This window comes from Rattus rattus, chromosome 2 (assembly GCF_011064425.1).
Source record: "Rattus rattus isolate New Zealand chromosome 2, Rrattus_CSIRO_v1, whole genome shotgun sequence".
Classification (NCBI taxonomy): Eukaryota; Metazoa; Chordata; class Mammalia; order Rodentia; family Muridae; genus Rattus; species Rattus rattus.
Genome location: NC_046155.1, coordinates 216,579,679 through 216,603,922, shown reverse-complemented (window position 1 = coordinate 216,603,922; position 24,244 = coordinate 216,579,679). Strand labels below are relative to the sequence as shown.

Below are 24,244 nucleotides of genomic sequence, written 5' to 3'. Positions count from 1 at the left end.
TAATAGGGCCCTAGACTTCTGGATCCATACCAAGGAGACTAAGACATGTATTCAGTTGTCCATCCTCACATTTTTCTGGGATTTTGTAACTTGTTGCTCTCCAAACCTGAGAATTACCTGCACTGCTGGCTGTGTCCCCAAGTTAGAGTCTCAGGAAGACGTTCTTTACAGATTTCTTCCAAACACCTGGTTCTTGGGAGAAGAATGAGGCTGAAATTGCCAATCACATAGCTCCTGTACTCAGGAAGAGAGTAGAAATCTACCTATGACCTGTTGTTGACAGGTCCCTGCGGTGGCAGTAAAGTGTGCTGGGTGCCTCCCAACCCATGGCTCGCTCTGCATCAATGACTAATAGTCACTAAGGGCTCGTTGATAATCTCTTCTCATAAGAAGGACTGTTGTCACTCTTATATGAGTGACAGAAGTATGAGCTTTGAGTATCTAAGACCGGGGCTCCTGGTATTGCTTGCTGCATGGTACAAGTGTGGGCTTGGACAGTGTGACTCCAGGCAGTTGCATCCCTGTTGTGGTAAATCTCCAACCCCAATAAGCCCATTCAAGGAAAACGCAACTCTGTTGTGTGTAATTTTAATAACACGATTGCTCTTTCCCTAGAGTTCGTTCGAATTTCCCTCAACCTCTCACAGCCAGCTCTACCAAACTGCCGACGACCTCCCCGGCTGTGCCCTTTCTTCTGCACACCCTAGTTGCCCTGGATGGAAAACACCAGACAGCCTTGATATTTTAAAACTAGCTAGAGAACTCAATGGCTGGGCCAAGAAAATCCCGCCCCATCCTCTGGAGGCCACAAACTATAGGTGCCCCTGAGACCTATATGTCTGCTGCTTCCTCTGCTTTACCGCCTGCTCTGCCTCCTTCCTCTCACCCCCTTCTCTTCTTCCTGGCACCTGGAAGTCCCGCCTTTCCCCCCTCACCTAGCAATTGGCTTCCCCTGTCTTTATTGACACAATCAAAAACCAATTAGGGAATCGATACCTCCCCTAGACACTCTTCCCTGCAGGTTGTGTGTGTGTGTGTGTGTGTGTGTGTGTGTGTGTGTGTGTGTGTGTGTGTGTGTGTGCACACGCACGTCCATGTATGAGCACTTGTGTATCTGTGTGTGCATGTGGATAGGCATGTATGTTCACATTTGGTTTATTTTGAATCCCAGTACCCAGCATATAGTAGAGATTTAGCGAGCATGGGTTAAACAAAGATTACACAGGTCCCCCACGTGCTGGAACGGATGTGGCCGCCACTTACTTAGTGTGAGAGCAGAATGCTCGCAGGGCAGGCGTGCCGAGCACCTCAGTGATGCTCACTGTTTGTTTTGGTTTGTTAGCTGTTTTGTGTCCAGTGGTTAATTAGGCAGATAGAAACAAATGCTGAGGCTGGAGGCGTGAAACTCTTTCAAATGGATTAATCTTGTCAATACCTTTGGAAAATTTACAGTTTGTTCCCCCGAGGCTTTCTGTTGGTGTGGTGGTGTTGTGTGGACTTGCCTTTTTTGGGTGAATCTGGGAGAATCTCTTTGATTCTAGGAGTTGATGGTTTTGTTTGTTTCTCTCGTTTTGGGGAGCACGAATCAAAAGTTGTCCTCTCACTAACAAAGGCTATTTCTCCGAGGTGTTTTGGTTAAACAGTTTATCACTCCTTCCCACCCTCATCCCCAGTGTGGACAAGCAGACACTGCTGTAGCAAGGGGAGGGATTTTTGCAAAGAGAGAGCAACACAAACTCCCCAGAGAACAGTGAGCTTATAAGTGAAGGGTCTGGAGAGAGGACATATCTAACAGTAAGTTGGGTGATGGGTCTGGAAAGGGACATATCTAACAGTAAGTTGGGTGATGGGTCTGGAAAGGGACATATCTAACAGTAAGTTGGGTGATGGGTCTGGAGAGAGGACATATCTAACAGTAAGTTGGGTGATGGGTCTGGAGAGAGGACATATCTAACAGTAAGTTGGGTGATGGGTCTGGAGAGAGGACATATCTAACAGTAAGTTGGGTGATGGGTCTGGAGAGAGGACATATCTAACAGTAAGTTGGGTGATGGGTCTGGAAAGGGACATATCTAACAGTAAGTTGGGTGATGGGTCTGGAAAGGGACATATCTAACAGTAAGCTGGGTGATGGGTCTGGAGAGAGGACATAATCTAACAGTAAGTTGGGTGATGGGTCTGGAGAGAGGACATATCTAACGGTAAGCTAAAGCATATTAAAGCCTCAGCAAAAGTCACTGTCCTCCCTCCTAAGAGAAATAGGGGATCCTGGAAATAAATCCCCCCAAGCGATTGTGCAGATTCACCCCCATAAACTCCTGTAGTTCTGGCAGCTGGATGGGTGGCTTTCTTCATGCACGGGGGGTGACGTGCATGCACATTCTCAGATGGTGGAGGAAGAGACTCTAGATCGTGCAGTCGCAGAACCCTGAGACCTGCCCTCCTTCCCGGTGTCCGTGTGCTGACTTAACCCTGCTGTACCTTCCTCATTGCTTCTTCAGAATTCCTCTTCAGAACCTCACTTCTTTTCTGTGCCCTGTAAGTAAATTTCCTTTGGCGCTAGCCTTGTGCTTACAGGTCCAGCTGTCTCATCGCGTGCGGAGACAAAGGACCCGTCGAACAGCTGCTACCAATTCCTTTGACCCCTCATCAGTATCTTTCATGGAACGAACAACAAAAGCTTCTTAAATCAGCAATGAGTGAGAGCGGAATGGAGTATTTCCAGACTGGGATGGTCGGGATTGCCACAGAGCCTCCTCTGCGGTGTGATGGGGCCTCGAAAGGCCCTCTGGGAGGACTACTATTTTCCTCCTGCATTACTGGTGTCTGTTGTATAGACCCATGCCCTTTGCCCTCCTGGAGATAGGCCAAGGGTCTCTTCCACCCTGATGGTCATCTGTGTGGCTGGACTTTTAGATGGACAACTCTCTTTTTTCATGTGACGCTTCTGTGAATGTGTTCATCTTTCAAATTAAAATCATATTAAGCTTCTTGGAAAGTGAGTTCCTTAAAACAATTTAATTTTAGTTGACATTGGGAGTAAAAAGATAAATTTGTTACAGCTAAGGGAGGTCAATTTGTTAGCAAAAAAACCAAACCAAAACAAAACAAAACAAAAAGATTATTTGGCAATGAAGAGTCTCCGTCCCACTCATTTGTCTAATCTGTCATACTCGAGAAAGACATTTAACACCCTCCCTCAAAGAACTGTTGAACTCAAATGGAATGTCAACACATACACTAGGAATGAAGTCCTACTGGCAGAATCATATTTACACATCTGTGGTGTTAGAATTACAGAACCATTAGGAGAAGCTTTGTAAACCTGACTGGTGTCAATCGTTCGTTGAATAGGTATGGGAAAGAAGTGTGACCATGTACTTTGGGTCTTGGTGAAACCCAGGGAGACACTTCTGATGCCTTAGGAATCCTGGAACAATCTGGAGCTCCTAGGGACCATTCACACCTCTGAGTTCCAGCTAGGCTTATAAGCACAGGGGGAGTCCTCCATGGTGGCCTGCAGACCAGGGTGAGCAGACACATGACTAGTGTGTATCTTGGCATCATTCATTCCCCACACGTATCAAGTGTGCCAGACTCTATTCCTCTATTGCTGAGCTACACCCCCAGCCCTAGAAATGATAACTCTGTTGGACAAAGAATGCATGTATTGTGTGCAGCTGGACACCACCTTACATTTTTAGCATTCATACAATTTAACCATTGCGTTACATATTTACATTCTGAATGATAATGCTTACTATTAACACAGAATAACTCTTTTTTTTTCATTTTATTTTATGTGTAATGGGCGTTTTGCTGGTATGTGTGTCTGTGAACCACATGCATGCAGGGTCTTTGGGGGCCCGGAGAGGTCATTGGGCTGCAGTTACAGATGATGGTGAGCCCTGTGGGTGTGGTAATTGCTCTTCCTCTGGAAGAACAGCTAGTGCTATTGACCAGTGAATGACTTTCCAGCTCCATTAAATTAATTATATTCTTAATGTCATGAGATATCCTGTCCATTTTCAAAATCTGAGTTCTCACCACAGAGCTGACGAACTTGCAGATCGTTTCAGCAGAATCCAGGGAAGATCTGCATTGCAATCGACTTTTAATTCCTAATTTCTTTCCCTGCTCCCTCATAACTTAAAAAAAAAAAAACAAAAACAAAAACAAAATAAAACCAGATCACTTTTACCACATATTTTTCTAGAGTCTGAATAGTGGTCACTGGATCACTGTGTTGTGTAAACGTAACACACATATGTGACAGTGAGAATTTTTTTCCCTCACTAACGATCGGAAAATATTTCAATCCAAACAGTCAAACGTGATGGACTTGCCATGGCTGTTTGGGCTGAAGAACACTGCCCGGGGTTGTGAGGACAGCTGCTCTCTGCTGTGTCTGTGAAGACGTTGTTAGTGTCTAGAATGATGGAGAGTAACATTCTCCTCAAGATGCATATCCATGAAAAGCAGTCAGACCTTCCCAGCTGATTGTAACGTAGGCGGCCGCCAATTCGCTGAGGCCAGTGTCTGGTTTGGTGGGGAGTGGGCGGACAGTTTGTAAGATTCTTGAATCTGCAAATCTCTGTGTACTTGAGGCCTCACTGAAGCACGGTGGAAGATGGGGCTTTGATGATGTAATTAAAACAGAACAGGAAAGACCAGAAACAACTAACGTGCACTTCAGCTACGATCTCAGAAGCACGCCGAACTCTTGAAACAGGCCACTTAGACTTTTCAGTGTCTTGACTCAGATTGATTACACAGGGCTGCAGTATACTACAAGAAACGGGTTTATAGAGTGCTGAATTCGTGATGCTTCAAGACAGAGTCGGGAAGTGTCAAGATTCTGAAGAGATAGCAGTTTGCTTGTACCAGCATTAATGCTCACTACTCTGTTTCTACCTCTAATGCATTGGGTGTTTATAGTACAACCACCTGAAGATTATCCCTGGCTAGCTTCCAAATAAATGAGACTCTGGCAATGGTTATTTTATTTGGTTTTGACAATTTCTGGGGGTAACCCCTAGTCTACTCTCTTACTGCTGGCCTGATCGAATAAAATAACCAATCCTCCTCCTCTTCCTCCTCCTCTTCTTCTTCCTCCCCCTCCTCCTCTTCTTCCTCCTCCTCCTCCTCCTCTTCCTCCCCTCCCCCTCTTCCTCTTCCTCCTCCTCCCCCTCTTCCTCTTCCTCCTCCTCCCCTCTTCCTCCTCCCCCCCCCACCTCATAGTCTCTCTTCGCTTCTCTCCCCCCCACCCCAGCTCTCCACCCCAACCAGGTCACTCCAAACCCACCTATCTCTAATCCTCCAGTAATTGCCTGTAGCCAATTTTATTTAACCAGTAGTTTTTACATGAAGGAAAAAGGGTTGCAAGACCAAAGCTTGGAAATGTGAGAATTCACTCATAGTCCTAGACCTTTGGGTACAGAATTTAGCATTGTAATACATAGCGACAGACCAAACCTCAATGGCTGTTCTGTCTTACGGTGGGCTTTAGGATGTTGACACTACTCTCCAACACATACACCTGAACTCAGGGCCGTCTTCCTGCCCTGCCCTGAGTACTAGGATTATAGATGTGTGCCACCACACCCATCTGACACTATAGATCCCTTATAAGTCACTCCTCAGTCTATTGTTATTTTCATAATTTTAGGAAATAAATTCCTTGCCAGATGTAATGACTCATAACTGTGAGACAAGTACCTGAGAGGTTTAGGTAGAAGGAACGTGAGGCCAGCCTGGGGCTGTCTAAGTGGGATGGTTTGAATAGGCGTGGCCCATAGGCAGTGGTACTGTTAGGAGGTGTGGCCTTGTTGGAGGAAGTGTGTCACTGTGGGGGTGGGCTTTGGAGGTCTCCTCCTAGGCTTAGGCTCTCCCCATTGCAGAAGAGAGCTTCCTTGCTCCAGGTTCCCTTGGAATCCACTCCTTCCCCAGCACCATGTACCTGCACGCTGCCACGCTTCCTGTTATGACGATAATGAACTAAACCTGTGAAACTGTAAGCCAGGCCCAATTAAATGTTTGCCTTTATGAGAGTCTCCTTGGTTATGGTGTCGCCTCATAGCAACGGAAACCCTAAGGCAGTAAGAAGTCATAGCAAATAATAAATACCCTATCTTAACTCAGACCTACTCTTGTGTTTTTAAATAAGCAAGATTAGATAGAGGGCTATCGTGTGTGACCAGTAAAATACCACTTTAGTGCTAAAAGATGCTCAGTCAGAAAAGGACCTTTGAGGACCTATTTGATCCTCCAGAAGCTACATTTTCCTAAAAGATAGGCTTGATGGTGTTCACTCGTCATCCCAGTAGTGGGGAAGTCATTGACAAGCAACCCCGGGGGTTTATGACCAGCCAGCCTTACCTACTTAGTGAACTACCTGTCAGTGAGAGACCCTGCTTCAAAAACACGGACATAATGACTGAGGAATGACACTTAGAACCGTCCTCTCTCCATGTGCATGCACAAATGTGAGCATGCACACACACACACGTATGCACACACGCATGCATGCACACACACAAGCATGCCCACCTACAGAAGATAATTCCATCATAAAATATTTGCTGCACACTAGAAGGTAAAGATGTGGCATATTAACTTCTTCATGAGCCAGAGTGAAGACAGAATTTGGGGACAGCATTTACCATCAAAAGTCGTATGCTCAAGATTCTTCTTTGCCAGAGGGGAAGGATTCCTTCCTTCCACCTGTAACCAAGAACAGCTGAACTTTTATCAAGTTCTGGCCGTTGAACTCTTCACAATTGCTTTCTCTGTAGCTTCTAATTCCACCCTTTAATCCTTTACACAGCTTCATTGTGAGCATGAGAGAGAGAGACTCCAGAAAGTGTAGGGGTTGCTATGGCACCATTGTCACCCCCACAAGTGACAGAGACCCTGATCTATTCCTCTGAGTGCAGATGAAATGTGTGGAAGCTCAGACCGGTCACCGCCGCCCAGATTTCCCATCATGCCCCCAGGATTCAGGGGAGTACATCTCTTGGTGGAAGGACCCCAACTCTCTGCCCAACAAGAATCACTAGCTGAAATCAAAGACCTCAGTATCCTTCTTTCCATTTCATAGTTTTCTCTTTGCTGTAGTACTTCTCTCCCTGTCCTTAAAATATCCTTTTTTTATTATTATTATTAATGTCTGCCACAGAACCTAACCCATCTATCTTGTCTGAGAGCACAGATTATCTGTCTGCGTTCATTAGCCCTCTTGGACTCCTGAATCTTTAGGTGATGTTCAAATGTGTTATTCCAATGCGAAAATCCTTCTGTCTCTCCTAAATGTTATCTCTTCATCTTCTTACTAAACATTCTTTCCAAAGATCTGGGCAAATCTTCTCATTCTTCTCATTTCATTCAGCACCTCGAGTTCCCTAGACTTCTAGTTCTTCATCATGAGGCTTCTCTGTAACACTTGTGCCAACAGAAACTGTTCCTGACCTGCCCCATTATCTATAGCAAAGTCCTAGAACCTCTTACGATAACTTATTTGGAAAAGGGTCTTTGAAGATGGGGTTGAGCTAAGGATTATGAGATAACTTCATCTTGGCATATCTTGGTGGCTCCCAAATGACACCATAAATTCCTGATAAGAGATACAGAGGGCAGGTTGACATTATATATGAATAAAATACAGGCCCTGGCCCTTTGACACTTTGATTTTAGACTTTTGGCCTTTCTGTTGTCTTACGACTTAAAGTTTTTGTTAAATTGTTACAGCGGTCAAGGAAATTAATATAGTCATCTTTTAACATTCTGGGCAAGATGATTAACCAGAGATAGACAAGTTGGTTCTCACCAAGTGACCGTGCCCAAGGAGCCACCAGCACCTACGTGGAGAAGCAGAGCCTTACCAGCATGTCTATCAGAAAGTCTTGACCTCTTCTCCCCTCCTGGTGCTCACTGTTATGACTTTAAATTGTCACCCAGTATCTTTATACGCCCATCCTTTTTACTTCCGCTGTTGATGGCTTACACACAGGGCTGCTGTGAACATCCATTACCCGTCTTTTGTTGAACATGATCTGTGTTTTCATTGGGTACATAACAAGGAGGGGAAGTCCTGGGTCTTAGAACCCTTCACACTTTGTTCAGTGCTGGGTTGACATTCTCTTCGACACCCACTACTTCTGTTACTACCTGTAGCTGAGACTTTAGCAGGACATCAGCAGACTCATCTTTGATCCTTCTTGAATTCCAACATTCCCAACGAGCAACAGGAGTTGTGTAGTTTCCCAATATCATATGCTTGTCCCCTTTGGAATGGGACCTTAGGTGAGAGAGTATCAACGCTTGTAGGGCACTGGCTGAAGGTCGTGAGTTACGTTTTAGAAATTTCCATAAAATGCTTTACTTGTAACTTGTATCAAATTATTCATAAAATTGGAAAGCCAAGGAATGCAGGTGATATTTCTGTCAATCAAAGGATGAGTATTGGGGGTGGCATACACTTTGGGGTACCTTTCCTGCTTCATCCCTTGGGGATGCTTGGCCTAGTATGCTGTTTTTCTATATTTCTCTTTAACCACGCCACAGGTGTCTCTTTTCACTGGCATCTCCCATCTTGCCTTTCATGGGCCGAGACTCTTTGTTTTGTCCACTCTTGAAGCTCGCCATTCTCCAGTTCCCCAGGCAGACAATGCCCTGTTCACAAAGGTGTGCTTCACTTATCCACACAGCTCAGGATGCTCTAACCTCTGAGCGCCCCTTTTTATTTTCCACAGCCGTGGCTGCCTTCATCTTTTTTTTTATCAGCGCTTGCCAATGTGTGTTTCTAACCCTTCCCAAAGGAGGCGAAACTTGGTTTCCTATTTAACTTCCATAATGCATCACAGAGAGCAGGACCACGTATATAATAGGCATTCAGCGTGTTTGTTGAATTGATGGTAATATGTCGCCTTGGGAATTAACCCATTGTGATTGGATAGGGAGGTTCTGTGTGGTAACTTGGGAATCTCTCTTTGATGAATCGCGGAAGGGACAGCAACCTCTAGACTGTATAGTACTAGAAATATTGATCCTTACTTTGTCATCTTGCTTCGTCATGACTGATTACATATATATATATGATATATATATGATATATATATATGATCAGTGGATTATATATAATGTATAATATTTTCCATTGACTAGATAAAAGGTAATGATACATTAATGTTTTGTTTTATAATCAGCTCTGGCTTTTAGAAGCAGCAGCAAGTCATTGGACACTTAACTAATAGACACTGTGTCATGAAAGGAAAAATTCAGTTAAAGAAGAGAAAAGCAAACCTTGAATACTCCGAATCGTGTTACTTGGTGATCAAAGTGCAGTTGGCCTTGACGGATTTGTTATTGCCCTGAACTTCATGATGCTCTAATCGTCCACCACTAAACCTAATTTTATGCTCCATTTAACATTAATTCAGTTAGGACAGGGAAACAAAGTATGCTTTAAGTAAGAATCATGGAGATTTTTAGGTTTCTGTCTAAACTTAACGTGACTGGCTTTGTCTTGGGTTATTTAACGTGACAACTTTACTTGCTAGATTACCACAGAACTCAACTAGGCAGTGATTAAAAGCACTTGCTCAGGCCCTGTGGCCCACGCCTTTAATGTCAGCGCTCGGGAAGTAGAGGCACACTGATCTCCCCGGGTCCAAAGCCAATCTGGTCCATATCAGAAGTTCCAGGCTAGCCAGGGTTATAGATACAGTGAGAGTCCATCTGGGAGCTGGGGCTGAGGGAAGAGGGTGGGAGGGAAAGAGAACAGAGGAAGGGAGAAAGGGAGGAAAAGAACAAAGAGGGAAGGAAGGAGAGAGGGATAGAGGGAGGGAGAGATGTGGAGGGAGATCACATTTGCTCACAGTCACATGTCAGGAGTTTGCTTTGATCCTCCAGACCCCTTCAATCATGATTACCTCATTTGTGTTCCAAGCCCCCAAACTTCCCTCTCCTGCAGGTCAGGGTCTGGCTCAGGGAAGGCCTCAGAGCATGGACTCTGGAGCCACATTCGTGAATCTGAATCCTGCGGCTTCCCCCTTTTAGCCAGACTCGGCAGATAGAGTCTCTGACCCAGGAGCCCTGCAATACTAATATTAATTACAGCCAGGGGCCATTGTGAAGTTCGTGAAGCAAGTTCATATTTGAAAGCGTTAGTGGGGTTGGGGATTTGGCCCAGGGGAAGACGCTTTCCAAGGAAACGCAAAGGCCCGGGGTTCGGTCCCCAGCCACCCCCCCCAAAAAAAAAAAAAAAAAAAAAAAGAAAGCGTTAGTGTTTGGCGCATAGGAAGTACTAAGCATGTTGGTGGTACACATGATAAACTGCCCCTCCTGAACACGCTTGGTGTCACTGTTCACATAGGCCAAATAAACTCCTGTTTCACAACGTTCAAACAATCTGTTAGCTTTGTTTAAGTCATTTAAGCCAAAAGGACTTGAGGCCAAGTGTATGTGTACACCTGTTGATTTATAGAGCATTTTTAGGGGGATATCGTTATGTGAGCATCTCGCATAACAAATACCTACAGGTAACAGACAGAGACTTACATAAACAAAAATACCAGCTCATGGACCCAGGCTAACAACTAGACTAGCAGCAGCAGAGTGACACACAGGATGAAATGGGGTTAGCTATTAGGAGTGCTCTAGACGGAAACTCAGGGAACATGAAACACCGTTGCATTTAATCAGAGAGTACCCTTAGTACAAACAAGGTAGAAGATGGATCTCAGAACACAGTCTTTTAAAAAACTTATTACTAATTCTTTGTAAATATGGTATTATGCACCCGAGTCCCACTCATCTCTCTGTCCCTTTGTGTTTACCCTTACAACACCCCCCCAAGGGGGGGGCACCTCTGGAAATTGCAGTATGTCACAGTGTGCCACACTATACCCTTTTGTCCACACGTCTTTACTTGCAAATGTCCATTGCCCTGAGTCATGGTCTGGTTTGAGGCTTCTGGTTCTGCTCCACTGTCTGCTCCACTGGATCCTCACCAGGACTCCTCTTAGATATTCTATTTCAACAACACATTCTTAGCAACATTGAGAAAGTGTAGCAAGACAAAAGATCAGGGCTTCCTATGTGGACTTAGGTTAAAGAGTTAAGCTGGTTAGTGTTACTAGGAAATGATCAGGTAGGGCCATGTTTGTGGTAACTAAGACAAGTTGGTACCAGGCGTGGGGTATTCCTGTGACAACCTGACCATGTTTTGGGGAATACTGTTGTCTTAGTCAGGGTTTCTATTCCTGCACAAACATCATGACCAAGAAGCAAGTTGGGGAGGAAAGGGTTTATTCAGCTTACACTTCCAGTTGGTGTTCATCACCAAAGTAAGTCAGGACAGGAACTCAAGCAGGTCAGAAAGCAGGAGCTGATGCAGAGGCCACAGAGGGATGTTACTGGCTTGCTTCCCCTGGCTTCTTCAGCTTGCTTTCTTATAGAACCCAAGACCACCAGCCCAGGGATGGCACCACCCACAAGGGACTGGGTCTTCCCTCCTTGATCACTGGTTGAGAAAATGCCTTACAGCTGGGTCTCATGGAGGCCTTTCCTCAACTGAGGCTCCTTTCTCTGTGACAACTTCAGCTTGTGTCAAGTTGACACACAAGCCAGCACAGAGACATGTCGCATGAATCATGAAGGGCACAGACTGAAACTGGCTTCGAGTCAGTTGTAAGGGACAGAGGACTCATTGACCTGCAGAAAGTCCAGGTACTCGATGGTTTCTAGGATCAGGATGTCTGTCAAGGCAAGGCAAGCTGCAGAGAGCAAGCACCACCAGAGCTAAGTGTTCTACATCCTGCAGCTGTGAAGACCATAGCAAGTGTCTGACAGGGAGTGAGGGGAGGGGCGCGAGGGGGTCCTTGGGTATGTGCAGATCCACCTGGATGAGCTGTGGCTGTCAGATTGCCACATGCAGAGAATGAGGAAGACTCCCAGAAGGAAATGTGTTTCCTTAACCTTCGGGTTGGTTATATTGGGCAGTCTTCCTTTCTCTAGTACCATCAGGCCCTGTTGAGGCGAGGGACCTTCAGGGAAGCGAGGCTTTCCTTCAGAGACTGAGAACTTGCTGTCTCATAAGATTATAGGTGACCGCAGTCTACTGTCATGGCTCCAAGGCCTTTGGATCTTACTAAAGAGATGTCCCAGCCAGAGATCGTCAGTCGCTTCTGCTCAGCTGACAGCTGTAAGCACCAGAGTGTAGAGAGGTCAGGGGAGGTGAAGAGAGAGTTCTTCATCAGGCCAACAAAAATGTGCTGGGAAGGAGAAGCTCAAGGCATGGTGGTAAAAGTTTCTAGAAGACTGGGAATAATACAAAGTTTTAATGAAGTCTGTATGGAGCTGGAAAGATGACTCCGTGGGTAGAACACGTGCTGCGCAAGTGTAAGGACCTGAGTTTCGTTTGCCCAGAACTTATGTGATAGCAGATGTGCTGGGAGATTACAGATCTGTGGTCCCAGGATTCCCACAGCGAAATGGGAGCAGAGCCAGGAGAGTCCTGGGAAGCTCCCAGGCCAGCCTGCCAGGCGTAGGCCTTACTGAACGAGAGACTCTCTCTTAAGCACCCAGCTTTGTCCTCAATTCCACATAGGCAGTGACACATACAGGCCTGCACTCATACACTCGAGCACACAGAGATTCTTTAAAAAAATAAATAGGTAGTAGGAGAGATAGAAACTAGAGTAGGTGAATTCTGAGAGAGAGAGAGAGAGAGAGAGAGAGAGAGAGAGAGAGAGAGAGAGACTCTGCAAGGGGAAATAGAGGAGATTTAGCAGTTAGAACTTAGTTACTGTTCTATTGCTGTGATGAAATACCCTGACTGCGGTGGTTTGAATAAGAGTGGTCCCTTAGGAGCCATTGAATGCCTAGCCACCAGGGAGTGGAACTCTTCGGAAGGATTGGAAGAATTAGGAGATTGTAGTCTTGTTGGAGAAATATGTTACTGGTGGTGGCTTTGAGGTAAAAAAAAAAAAAAAAAAAAAAACCCATGCCAGGCCCAGTCTCTCTTAGTCAATGCCCCCCCTCTGTCTCTCCCCCTCTCCCTGTCTCTCTCCCTCTCCCCCCCTCTGTTTCTCCCCTCTCCCTCTTCTCTCTCTCTCCTTTCCTCTCTTCCTTCTCTCTCCCTCTCTCTCCCTCTCTCCTTCTCCCTGTCTCTCTCCCTCTCCCTGTCTCTCCCCCTCTCCCTGTCTCTGTCCCTTCTCCTGGTCTTCTCCCCCTCCCCTTCCTCTCCCTCTCCTCCCTCCCCCTCCCTCTCCCTCTCTCCAGGTCAGGATGTAAAGCTCTAAGGTATTGTTCTAACACCTGCCTCCATGCTTCCTGCCATGGTTCATAATGCTGTAGACTAAACCTCTAAAACTTTAAGTAAGCCCCCCTAGAAAGGCTTTCTTGTTAAGAGTTGCCATGGACTTGGTGTCTCTTCACAGCAACAGAGCAGTAACTAAGACAATGGTCAAGGCAATTTGTAGAAGGAAGTGTTTAATGCAAGGCTTGCTTACAGTTTCAGAGGGTTAGTCCATGTCTATAATGGTGGGGATCGTGGCAGGAGTGTGGAACTGGAGCAGTGCCTGAAAGCTTACATACTGATTCCCAGCAGCAGGCAGAGAGAAAAAGGCTGGGCCTGGCTTGGGCTTTTGAAACTTCAAAGCCCACCTTCAGTGATACCCCTCCTCTAGGAAAGCCACACCTCCTAGTCCTTCCCAAGTAGTTCCACTAATTGTGGGAACCAAACATTCAGACATGATCTTATGGGGGCCATTCTGAATCAGATCACCATTGGTCTTACCTTATGGCCCATTTGTGTGACGTCAGTATTTAAAGATAAGAGGTGTGAGGCTTACTATCTTGTTAGGTAATAAAGCTCATGTCACTATTTGTCTTTCTTGAGACTGGCCCTTTGGAGTGCGAGTCGAAAGAGTTCAACTCTAACGTTTGCACAAGACCTTGGAAGTCACCGGTCAGTCTTCAGGCAATTAGGGCAGGAGTACTGGAGACTTGGGTAGTCTCCTGTCACTTGTGACCTGTTTGCCTCCAAAGTATACTTTGGGGGAAAGTTTGGCATTTTCTTACTCAGTTAACACATAGTTACCATGTGGCCCAAATTTCTGGGTTTTTGTCCAAGACAAATAGAAACACATCTGTAGAAAGTCTTGTAGTACAAGAATAGCAGCTTTGTTCAATGTTTTCCCACCTGGAGACAATCCAGATGTCTTTTAACCAGTGAACAGACATCTAGAGATGAAGCTCAGATGTATCTTGCTAGGTGAAGGGAGTCAAACCCAAAATGGTTTGAGCTGTGTGATTCATTTTGGTTACGTTCTGGCAAAGGCAGCATTGTAGGGACAGTAATCGGATGGCAGTCACCAGGAGATGTCATTGGCTTGGGGGCACTAACTGCAAAAGGACAGACTGAGAGGAGAAGCTGGAGGGAAGGGAGTATCCTGCATCCCCCTGAGAGGAGAAGCTGGAGGGAAGGGAGTAGCCTGCATCCCACTGAGAGGAGAAGCTGGAGGGAAGGGAGTATCCTGCATCCCACTGAGAGGAGAAGCTGGAGGGAAGGGAGTATCCTGCATCCCACTGAGAGGAGAAGCTGGAGGGAAGGGAGTATCCTGCATCCCACTGAGAGGAGAAGCTGGAGGGAAGGGAGTATCCCGAATCATAGAGAACACAGAACAAGTCGACTGTCTGGATTTAAAGCAGGAAGAAGCTAAGCCGCTTCTGAGTTGCTGTTTTGTTTTACTGGAGTTTACAATTAGACCACTAAGAACTTCTTAATGTCTTGCATAGCTTCCCCAGATGTGTCTCTTCATTCCTCAGTGTTGGGACCTAATGAATAGACCCCGTTTTTACTCACGTCATTCCTCTTCAATATCAAGTTCTTGTCTTCATCTGAAAACCTACTGCAGTGTTTTCAACTTGACCTTAGCACCAGATCCCAGAGTCTTTGGAAGCTCCTCTCCTCTTCTGTTACTTGGTATTTTTTTCTTTTCTTTTGCGAATCTCATCGTCCAGTATTCTGTTGGGCTTCCTTCAGCCCCACTGTGGGCTCCGTCTGTGACCGACTGACCAGAAGGCTTGTCTGGGCAGGAGGAAGATGGCTGCATGATGGAATCCAATGATCTATTTGTTTCTTGGGTTGATTTTTATGTACGGACTCCCAAAGAAAAAAAACATGGTTTACAGTTCTTGTAGTCAGTGTTAGCTCTGAGGGAGGGGCCTTTGAGGCAGCTTTTCGATGGTAAATCTGTGTTTTTTAACCTCTGTTGCATCTGACTCACTATTTCGACTCACTAGGTGAGTCAGTCTGCATGTTTGAAGCCCTGGGTTCTGTCCCCAGCACCGCAGAAAAGAGAAAGACAACCTTAGTTTTATTTCCCGCCTTACATTCAGTCTTGGTGAGTTTCTGACTTACGAATCGGTGGTCCTACGAAAGACAGTAAGAAGTGATGATGGGAGCTCGAGAAGCAGAAGGTTTTACCATGATTTACATTGTGGTGTATACATGGCCAGCTGCTTTTTTTATTTACAGGGATACACCTATAGAATGTCTACGTTAAAATCAGAATTTTCCCCATTTCTAAGCAGTTTTCTGTCTTAACGATTTTTGGTGGCCACGTGATGTGCTTGAAATTGTCAGCATATGTACATAACAGACAACTTTGTCGTTCTGTAAGGATCTATATCTAACCACTTCTAAATTAAGTTCCTATTAGCATGTAAAGTATTAGGTTTTGTTATGACAGTTTTCAAATGAAGTTTGATTGTATCGATTATCATCTGTGTCTTCTCTGCCTGCAGGACGCCTAGGTCCCCTCCCACTTTCCTTGCCCCCAAACTGCCTTTATCATTTTATGTTGCATGTGGCCGTCTGCCATGTGTCCTTCTGCCCTCCTGCTCCCTTCTGTTCAGTGGGAAACCACCTCAGACTTCGTTTCATCCCGGTGTCCCCCTCCCCTTCTCCTCCTTCTCCTCCCCCTCCCCACTTCCCCGTGCACGCATGTTACATGTTTGGTACATGGGATTAGTGTCTCTTACACGTTTTTTTATTTATATGTATGAATGAGTTGGAGAGTAATTTTCAGTTCCATTCGCGTGATGTATTTTCCAATTCTGGCATGGGGGGATTATTTGTTACTCGATATGAGGTGTCATAGAGTTTTGCCATATCCGCATCTGTGATTATGTTTGTCTTTGTAGTCATATTGTTCTATGCCTCATCTCTTCTCTGATCATAATTGCCACAGGCTGGCCATATGTTAATTAATAATTAACTTTAAAGATAGCTGTTGACTAGTGAATTTATATTTAAAAAAAAAAAAACCCTATGTCTGTGACTGCCACAGTCTATGGATCTTTCAAACTTTTTTTTTTTACCTTGTAAACATACTTATTGTGACAATGACATTCAACAGAGCCTCAGCTGCTGCTTCTCACCATCCACAGACATTTCCTTGATTTGTAATATTGGTTTGATTTCTTTCTTTTAAAAAAAAAAAAAAAGGTACAGATTTATTGAATTAAAAAACAACCCACTCTGGTAGACCTGCATTCAAAGTTCAGTGGTAAAGAGAGAGGGAAAAAAAATCCCTTTCTTTTCCTCGTTTGAACACTGAGTTATTAAAGCCCAGATGTGCTTATTGGACAGGGTACGGGTAGGGCCGTTCTCTTTTGGTGACTTCGTTCTCTCTTGGTGACTTGGTCTTCTGCTCCCAGACATCGCCGTGGTAGAGATGAGTGACGCCTTCCGGCAGCCTTCCCTGTTTTACCATCTCGGCGTGAGAGAGAGCTTCAGCATGGCCAACAACATCATCCTCTACTGCGATACTAATTCAGACTCGCTTCAGTCCCTGAAGGTAATCCCCCTGCGCATAGCGTTCAAGGTCAACACCAGCAGTGAGGGTCGCATTGCTGTCATCCGAAACATTTGAAGTAGCTGGCGTTTGAGAAAAGTTAGCTTTGTTGGCAGGAGAATTGGGCGGGGAAGACTGGTCACCTTGTGAGGTCTATGTAATTGGATATAAAAATGGCAATTCTTTGGTTTGGGACCCAGGGACAAGGGTCTCAGGTGCATATTTTACAAATCAAGGCAGACCCGGCCTCCAGGTTCTTTTAGCATCCTTCAGTCCCTACCTGGCATACCCTGCCCCCAACCCTGAACTCTCCAGCCCTTCCCCCAGAGGTTCTTCCCTATATAATCAAAATATTTTGGTCTCCCAGTGCTCTCCTTTTCTCTCTTCCTCTTCCTCTTCCCCCTCCTCTTATTCCCCTCCTTCCCCCTCTTCCTCCTCCTCCTCTTCCTCCCCCTCTTCCTTCTCCTCTTCCTCCTCCCTCTCTCCCTTTCCCCTCCCCTTCCTCCTCTTCCTCCCCCTCCTCCCCTCCTTTTCTTTCTCTCTCCTCTTTCCTCCCCTAACCCTGCCTTCTTTCTGTTTTTGCCTACCCCACCCCGCTCCTTGGTCCCCTTCCTTGGGGCCGGTGGACTCTCCTTCCCAGCTTCCCAGTAAACCTACCTTAATGTATTCTAACCTGGCTTGAATTGGCTCATTTCACTGGCAGAGAAGTAACCTATCACGCCCAAGGAGAAAAAACGTAGTGTTAATCTCTGAGTTCCAGGTCAAGGTTTTTAGCCCATAAGGCTAAGAAGCCCTCAGGAATGATGTCCCTGAATCTCAGCTATTAATGTCATGAGGCAGGAGGATGGTGAGTTCTAGGTCAGTCTGGGCTACCGAGAAAGAGATTCTGTCTCAAAACTCCAAAATCAAAACAAGCACCCTACAGTAACAGAACTCACGGCAGGAAGCCTTCAGTCTGAGAAAGGAAGCCCACGTGAGATATGGAGGCCTAGCTGGGCCACTGGGGACTTCTCAGAGTACAACTCCAGCTCAAAGTATGCTTGCTTCTTGAAAGTGCTTTCAGTAGACGTTCTCACTGCATATCCCCAGGGAACTGGGCATAATTTCAACTACAGTTGTTGGGGTTTAAATCTCGGTTTGTGTCCTAACAGAACACACCAAACCAACATGGTTCCATGTGGAGAGGTTTAATGAGAGAAGGAGAGTAGAAGAGGGGAGGAAAGGCCGGCCATGAGCTCGAGGAGGGAAGGGGAGTGAGATGGGGAGAGAAGGGACAGAGACAAAGGGGAAGAGGGCAAGAGATTGGAGAAGGGAGGAGAGCAATGAGGAGGGGGCAAGCAGCCCCTTATATAGTGTCAGGCACAGCTGGCTGTTGCCAGGTAACTGTGGGGGTGGAGCTTGGACAGATTACCAACAACGATGGCAGAAGGCAGCAGAAACTTTTCTTCTGTAAAGTCCAACCTACTATAATATCATTTTCTCCATCAACAGTCAACTACTGGTATACAGGGATTTCCTCCATCCAACATGGTTGACTGAGAGGTTTTTGCTCGAGGGGTGTGAGGTCACACAACTTTAATCCCAGTACTCAGGAGGCATGGGCAGGCGGCTCTCTTTGAGCTCTAGGCTAGCCTGGTCTACATATAGATCCTCAGGATGCTATATATTGAGGACAGGTTTAAAAAACAACAGGGAAAAAGTCACAAAGGGTGCTTTGCTGGGCGAGTGATCTTACACCATACGGTTCTTTGAAAAGCGTCTGTAAAAGCCAGGGTGGTGCCTGAGATCACTCATTTCCTTTGTGAAACTGGCATTGAGCTTCAGTAGCGTTTTCAAAATCATCTCCGTCTTCCAGTTTCCAAATCAAAGTCAGCCTTGGGGGTGTTGGGGGGTGTACGGCCTTCGAAGCCTCGACATGGCCTAACAGCTCTTTCGAGGCCTCTAGCCAGAAATCCATGCAAAACTCTGAGTGCCATCTTGCTTTGACTGAGCACTAAGGCAAAAGCAAATGTTGCTTCCCCTGGAAGGCCTGCAGCTTCTTTAAGCAAACACTTGTAACTTCCTCCCAGAAGACCATTGTTCTGGACCTAAGAGGCACAGCCCAGCTCAGCCCTCAGGCATTCACACCTGCTTGGCCTAGCTCCACTTTCACCAGGCCTAGTCCTTCGAGAAACCACTCTTAGTTTTCTTTTGGGTTGGCTTTGTCTTACTGCAGCCAGTCCACACCTACGCCTCTCTAGTTCTCCTGTGTCTGTGCTTGGTGACAGAGTCGGATGGCTTCATTCTTTAAAGTTTATTTATTTTTAATGTATATGAGTACACCGTCACCATCTTCAGACACACCAGAAGAGGGCATCAGATCCCATTACAGATGGTTGTGAGCCACCATGTGGTTGCTGGGAATTAAACTCATGACCTCTGGAAGAGCAGTCAGTGCTCTTAACCTCTGAGCCATCTCTCCAGCCCAATTTTTTTTTTTTTTTTTCAGAGTGTGATAGGTATGAATGTGAATTCCATTTTTTCTCCTGCAGACATCCCAGTTTTTTCATTCGTTAGAGCTGTAGTCTTTTCTTCAGTGTGTTTTTGACGTCTTTGACAAATATTAGATGGCTGCTGCGAGTACTATGGAGGACAGGGCACCCTCAGGGAACTCTTACCTGAAAAAGAGAAAGGAAGAAAGGAAGAAAAGGAGGAAGAAAGGAAGGAAGGAGAGGAGAGAGAGAGGCAGGCAGGCAGGCAGGCAGGCAAGATAAGATAGAGTCTCTCATTGGCCTACAGCTTGCCAAGTAGCCTAGGCTGGCTCTTGGAATAGCCCCAGGAATTAGCCTGCCTCCATTTTTTTTTTTTTTTTAAGTTCTGAGATTAGAGTTGCACAGCACCACACCTGGCTTTGTTTGTTTGTTTGTTTGTTTTTTAAATGGGTTCTGGGACTTGAACTGTGGTCCTCACAACCCAGATTTCTTATTCAGACTGTTTCTAGTCAGGTCTTTCGCTTGCAAAGAGTGGAGATGATACAGAACAAGTTCTGTAGCCTCGCCGTCTCCCGAGCTCTGTGCTACTGAGAAAAGCTGGCACTTGTGCCGGGGCTGATTGCAGCTGAACTTTATTTATGCTGTCCTTTGCAGTAAGTGTGACTTGGCTATCCTGACCGACTGGCTCCCACCAGAAAGGAGAGCCGCAGTGAACAGAAGCAGCCATTTAAAACAGCGGAGCACAGAAGAGGCAAATAAAACCCTAGCTTTACCTAGACATGTGCGCCTTGGACACCAAGGAAAGTAGGCCAAACCTGCTTCATTTTCATTTGCTCCCGTGTTAGAGATGGCAGTGTCTATGTGGCAGTGAATTCTCAAAAAGAAACCATAGAACAAAAGACCTTAAAGATGTAGGCTCTTCAAAACCTAATTAAAAGAAACTGTAAAAATGCTTTACAGTTTTAAAGGATAATTGGAATCTAGTCATGTCATGTACGTATGTAAAAATTTATAATATTTTATTGAAAATAATGTTTTCATATGGTATACCTGATCATTGTTCCCCTCCCCCAAGTACTTTTAGCTCCTCCCTACCTCCTTGTCCACCTACCTCCAGACCATTCTCATTCTAGAAAGTAGGCAACACGCACATGCGTGCGTGCACACACACACACACCATACACACACACACCACACACACACACCATACACACACACACATACCATACACACACCACACACACACCACACACACACATACACCCACCACACACACACCACACACCACACACACACCACACACACACACACACACCACGCATACACACACATAACATACACATACCATACACACACACACATACCCCATACACACACATACCATACACACACACCACACACACATACACACACCACACATACACACACCACACACACCAAACACATACATATACACATCACACGTGCACACGAATACACATACACACGCACACATGCGCGCATGTGTTCGCACGCAAAAAAGCACAAAATCAGAATCTACAATGTACAAGCAAAAGTCCAATGAGAAAAAAAAAGGTTCAAAAACACCCATGTGAGACAAAAAGTGTACAAAAATACCATTGAGTTCATTGTGTGCTGACCATCTAGTGCTGGGCGTAGGGCCTGCCCTTATTATACCCATGAGTAATAAGCTATTTTAAAAATACTTTCACTTTGAGAAAAGGAAGTTGACTTTTTTTGGTATTGTAACAACATTTTCACAATTTTCTTTAAATACCATGTGAACTTTAAAGGTACCTACTAGTACTTATGGACCAGACTCTATGCTGAGAGTTACGTTTCTGTCAAAGATTGGAATGCTAATAACCATTAGCTTCTGGTTTATTGCCTGCATTTCAAAGGGTCAGGTATCTCTCAGTGTGTGGAGGAGGACATCTGGGCTCCACTGGCTAACTGCCTCTGGTGCAGATGCATGCATCAAAAAGAAGTCCCTTCTCATCCCCAACAGCATGATAACCAAGGCTTCTAAAGGCGAGGAAGAGGCAGATAACAGATTGCAAGAAGAGGCATACATATTTGATAATGTACAACCATCCAGGATCACACAGAATGTAAAGTCAGAAAAGGGCTGAGAGTTGAAACTAAAATACTTTCTTCATGGGTGAGAGGGGACTTAGGGGATATATTTAGTTTTAGAGGTGGAGTGGATGGGTTTTTTTCCGTGTGTGTGTGTGTGTGTGTGTGTGTGTGTGTGTGTATGATGCAATATAGACATGTCTTTTCATTGTGCACGTGTGTATGGGTGCTTGCACATAGGCACGGTGTGCATATGGAAGCCCAAGGTTGATGATGTATACCTTTTTCATTGAGGTAGGGTGTCTCAGTGAAACCCAGAGCTTGTTAGCGACATCAGTGTTGCAGGTTAGAGACTGCAATTACAGGTGGGCTGCCACACTCACCCACCACATATGTAGGTTTCTGGGGGAATCTCACTTTAGGTCTTCCCAGTTACGTGGCACGCCCTTTAACCTCTGAACCTCTCCTCTGCATGGAGCAGTTGTTAGTGTTCTGTTTTCAGTGCAAGATACTCAGCCCTGGGCCAGATGCCGTGCAAGTACTCTGTCACTGAGCTCTGTCCTGGGGATCGAATGAAACAGATTTTCAGGGGTGATAAATGGGTCCAAGAACAGACACTAACTCGGGCCATAGTTCACCAGATCTCTGACTGTGGCATGTGGCCTCAGTTCTATACTTTCTTCCTGCTCATTAATCTCGTAGAGGATCTGGCCTTTAGATGGATAAGGACATTGGGGGTGGGGGTGGGGAGAGAGTGACTGTACACTGCAGAGATGGAGAGACAGACAGACAGACAGAGATACACAGACACAGAGGGCAGGGGCAGACACACACACACACACACACACACACACACACACACACACACACACACACACACACACACACACACCAAGGTCAGAGAGGCCTTGGTTCTGAGACTACCTTTTAGTTCAGAGAGGAGTGTCCAACAAGGTAGTGTTTCTCCGGGATATTGTTTCTCGGAGTCCCAACAACCATTTCTTACATCACCAGCAGTTCTATTCAGATAAAACCCGTAGTTTCTGTGCTTGTCTTCCTTCTTCTCCTTCCCTTCATCTGAGGACACCTCCTACCCACATCTGATCTGCTTGTCCAACAGAGTAAAGAAATAAATACTGCTGAATGGTATAAGACGGTTAGGAGCTAAGGCGCCTGTAGACGCCTGGGCTATGGACCAGTCTCCTCGAGCTGCCTCTGCAGCCCTGCACCAAACCAGAACTGAAACCCAGAAAACCCCTTTTAATCCAGGCAGCACTGGGGTGAGCAGGACGACGAACACACCCCTGGCAGCGACATACATTGGCACAACCTCTAAAACCAAAATTTGGCAACGACTATTAACGTCCTGTGATGGGACAGTTTTGACCCTGGATGTGCATTGTAGAAAACATGGTTCACGGGAGTAAGGAAATACCACCGAGAAGTTTTATGTCACGTAGATTCTAATTCCTTCTCTGCGGAGGAAATAGTAAATATGTCATAGGAGAATGACTAAATACCTTTGGTAGTTATTAATGGAGTATCGTAGAGTGCTTAAGGCAGATCAACTAGAATGTCACAGATGTCCATCGGTATATTTTACGGTCATGTGTGAATTCAGAGTGTATGTTTAAGGCACCATACCAGCCCTATAAAATGGCATGGGCATGAGTACGCATCATACGCATTTGCGTTAGGGATGGGTACGAGTGTGTTTGGGGATTTCAGACAACGTTCAGAATAAATTACCTCTTAGGAGTGGAGGAGAGGAATTGCGTTGAGGGGTGAGAAGTCCACATCTCTAATGTAAGTTTAGGTGGTACATAGGTGAGGTACATGCTAACATTTTAGACATTTTATATCCTTGAAGTACTTGATAGTTAACATTTTCTAAAGGAAATGATTGTCTACGCCTACGTACACAGGGATAACCACATACATTTACACACATTTGGGGCATTCAAACTCCCAGATATTGTTAGTCTCTTTTCCCACATGTTCTGGCTGGGACCGGAAGTCTCAGACGTATCTCTTTTGCTTTCCAAATGAGCATCTGCTTTTCTCCCATTTGCTGCACTGCGGAGGAAATGCTTCTCCAGACATGAGAGCGCACGTGGCCTATGGCTTTGCAGCTCGCGCCAAATGCGATGGTCATGCTGATTGTTCCTTGGTTGGGAAATTGCATTTTTCTCTTAAGCTGTTGCCTGGAGAGCAGTTTACGGATGGGAGTCTCCTCAGAAGACGGCTGTCTGTGGCAGTCTGCCTGTACTTCCTGCACACTCCTTTGCTAGATACAGTGAATGTGCATTGACCCCCTCATACCCTCTCCTTCCGGTCGGCATCTGATGAGCATCTCTCTAGAAGCGACACTAGAAATCTCATGTGCACAAACCCAAATCTTGTGACAACATCATTAAGTCATCTCCTAAGAGTCAGCTGTTTTAAAAAGCAGAGCAGTTCCTTAGGACGTTGGAAATAGATTTCCAGCCGGACCTAGCGGTCTTCTTTCTGACTGGGTACACAAAAGAATTAAGAGCAAGACACGGAAGAAATGTGTGTGTGCCTTTGTTTCTAGGAAACATGATAGCCAAGAAGTGGGAGTAGCAGAGATGTATGTTGGTGGAGAGTGGGTGAGCGTTCTGCACACATGATGGAATATTAGTCATAAAGGAGATTATCTTTGATTAATTACCATGATTGCCCTTTCAAGACATTCTTGTGCCATCTTTGACCTGTGATTTTGCTCTGCAGGTACAGAGGGACTTAATTTCCTTTAAACTTTATATAGGAAGCTGGACATTAAATCTGGTTTTCAGATACCCACCACCACCACAT

At 45.5% G+C, this 24,244-nt stretch overlaps 1 protein-coding gene across 1 annotated transcript in view; it reads left to right on the top strand.

The window, feature by feature from the left end:
* Map3k5 (mitogen-activated protein kinase kinase kinase 5) overlaps nt 1-24,244 on the top strand; it is a 201,429-nt gene that overhangs the window by 46,660 nt on the left and 130,525 nt on the right. The window contains exon 2 of the mRNA XM_032894935.1: nt 16,726-16,865. Within this exon, the coding sequence (XP_032750826.1) occupies nt 16,726-16,865 (140 nt within the window). The remainder of the gene's footprint in view (nt 1-16,725; nt 16,866-24,244) is intronic.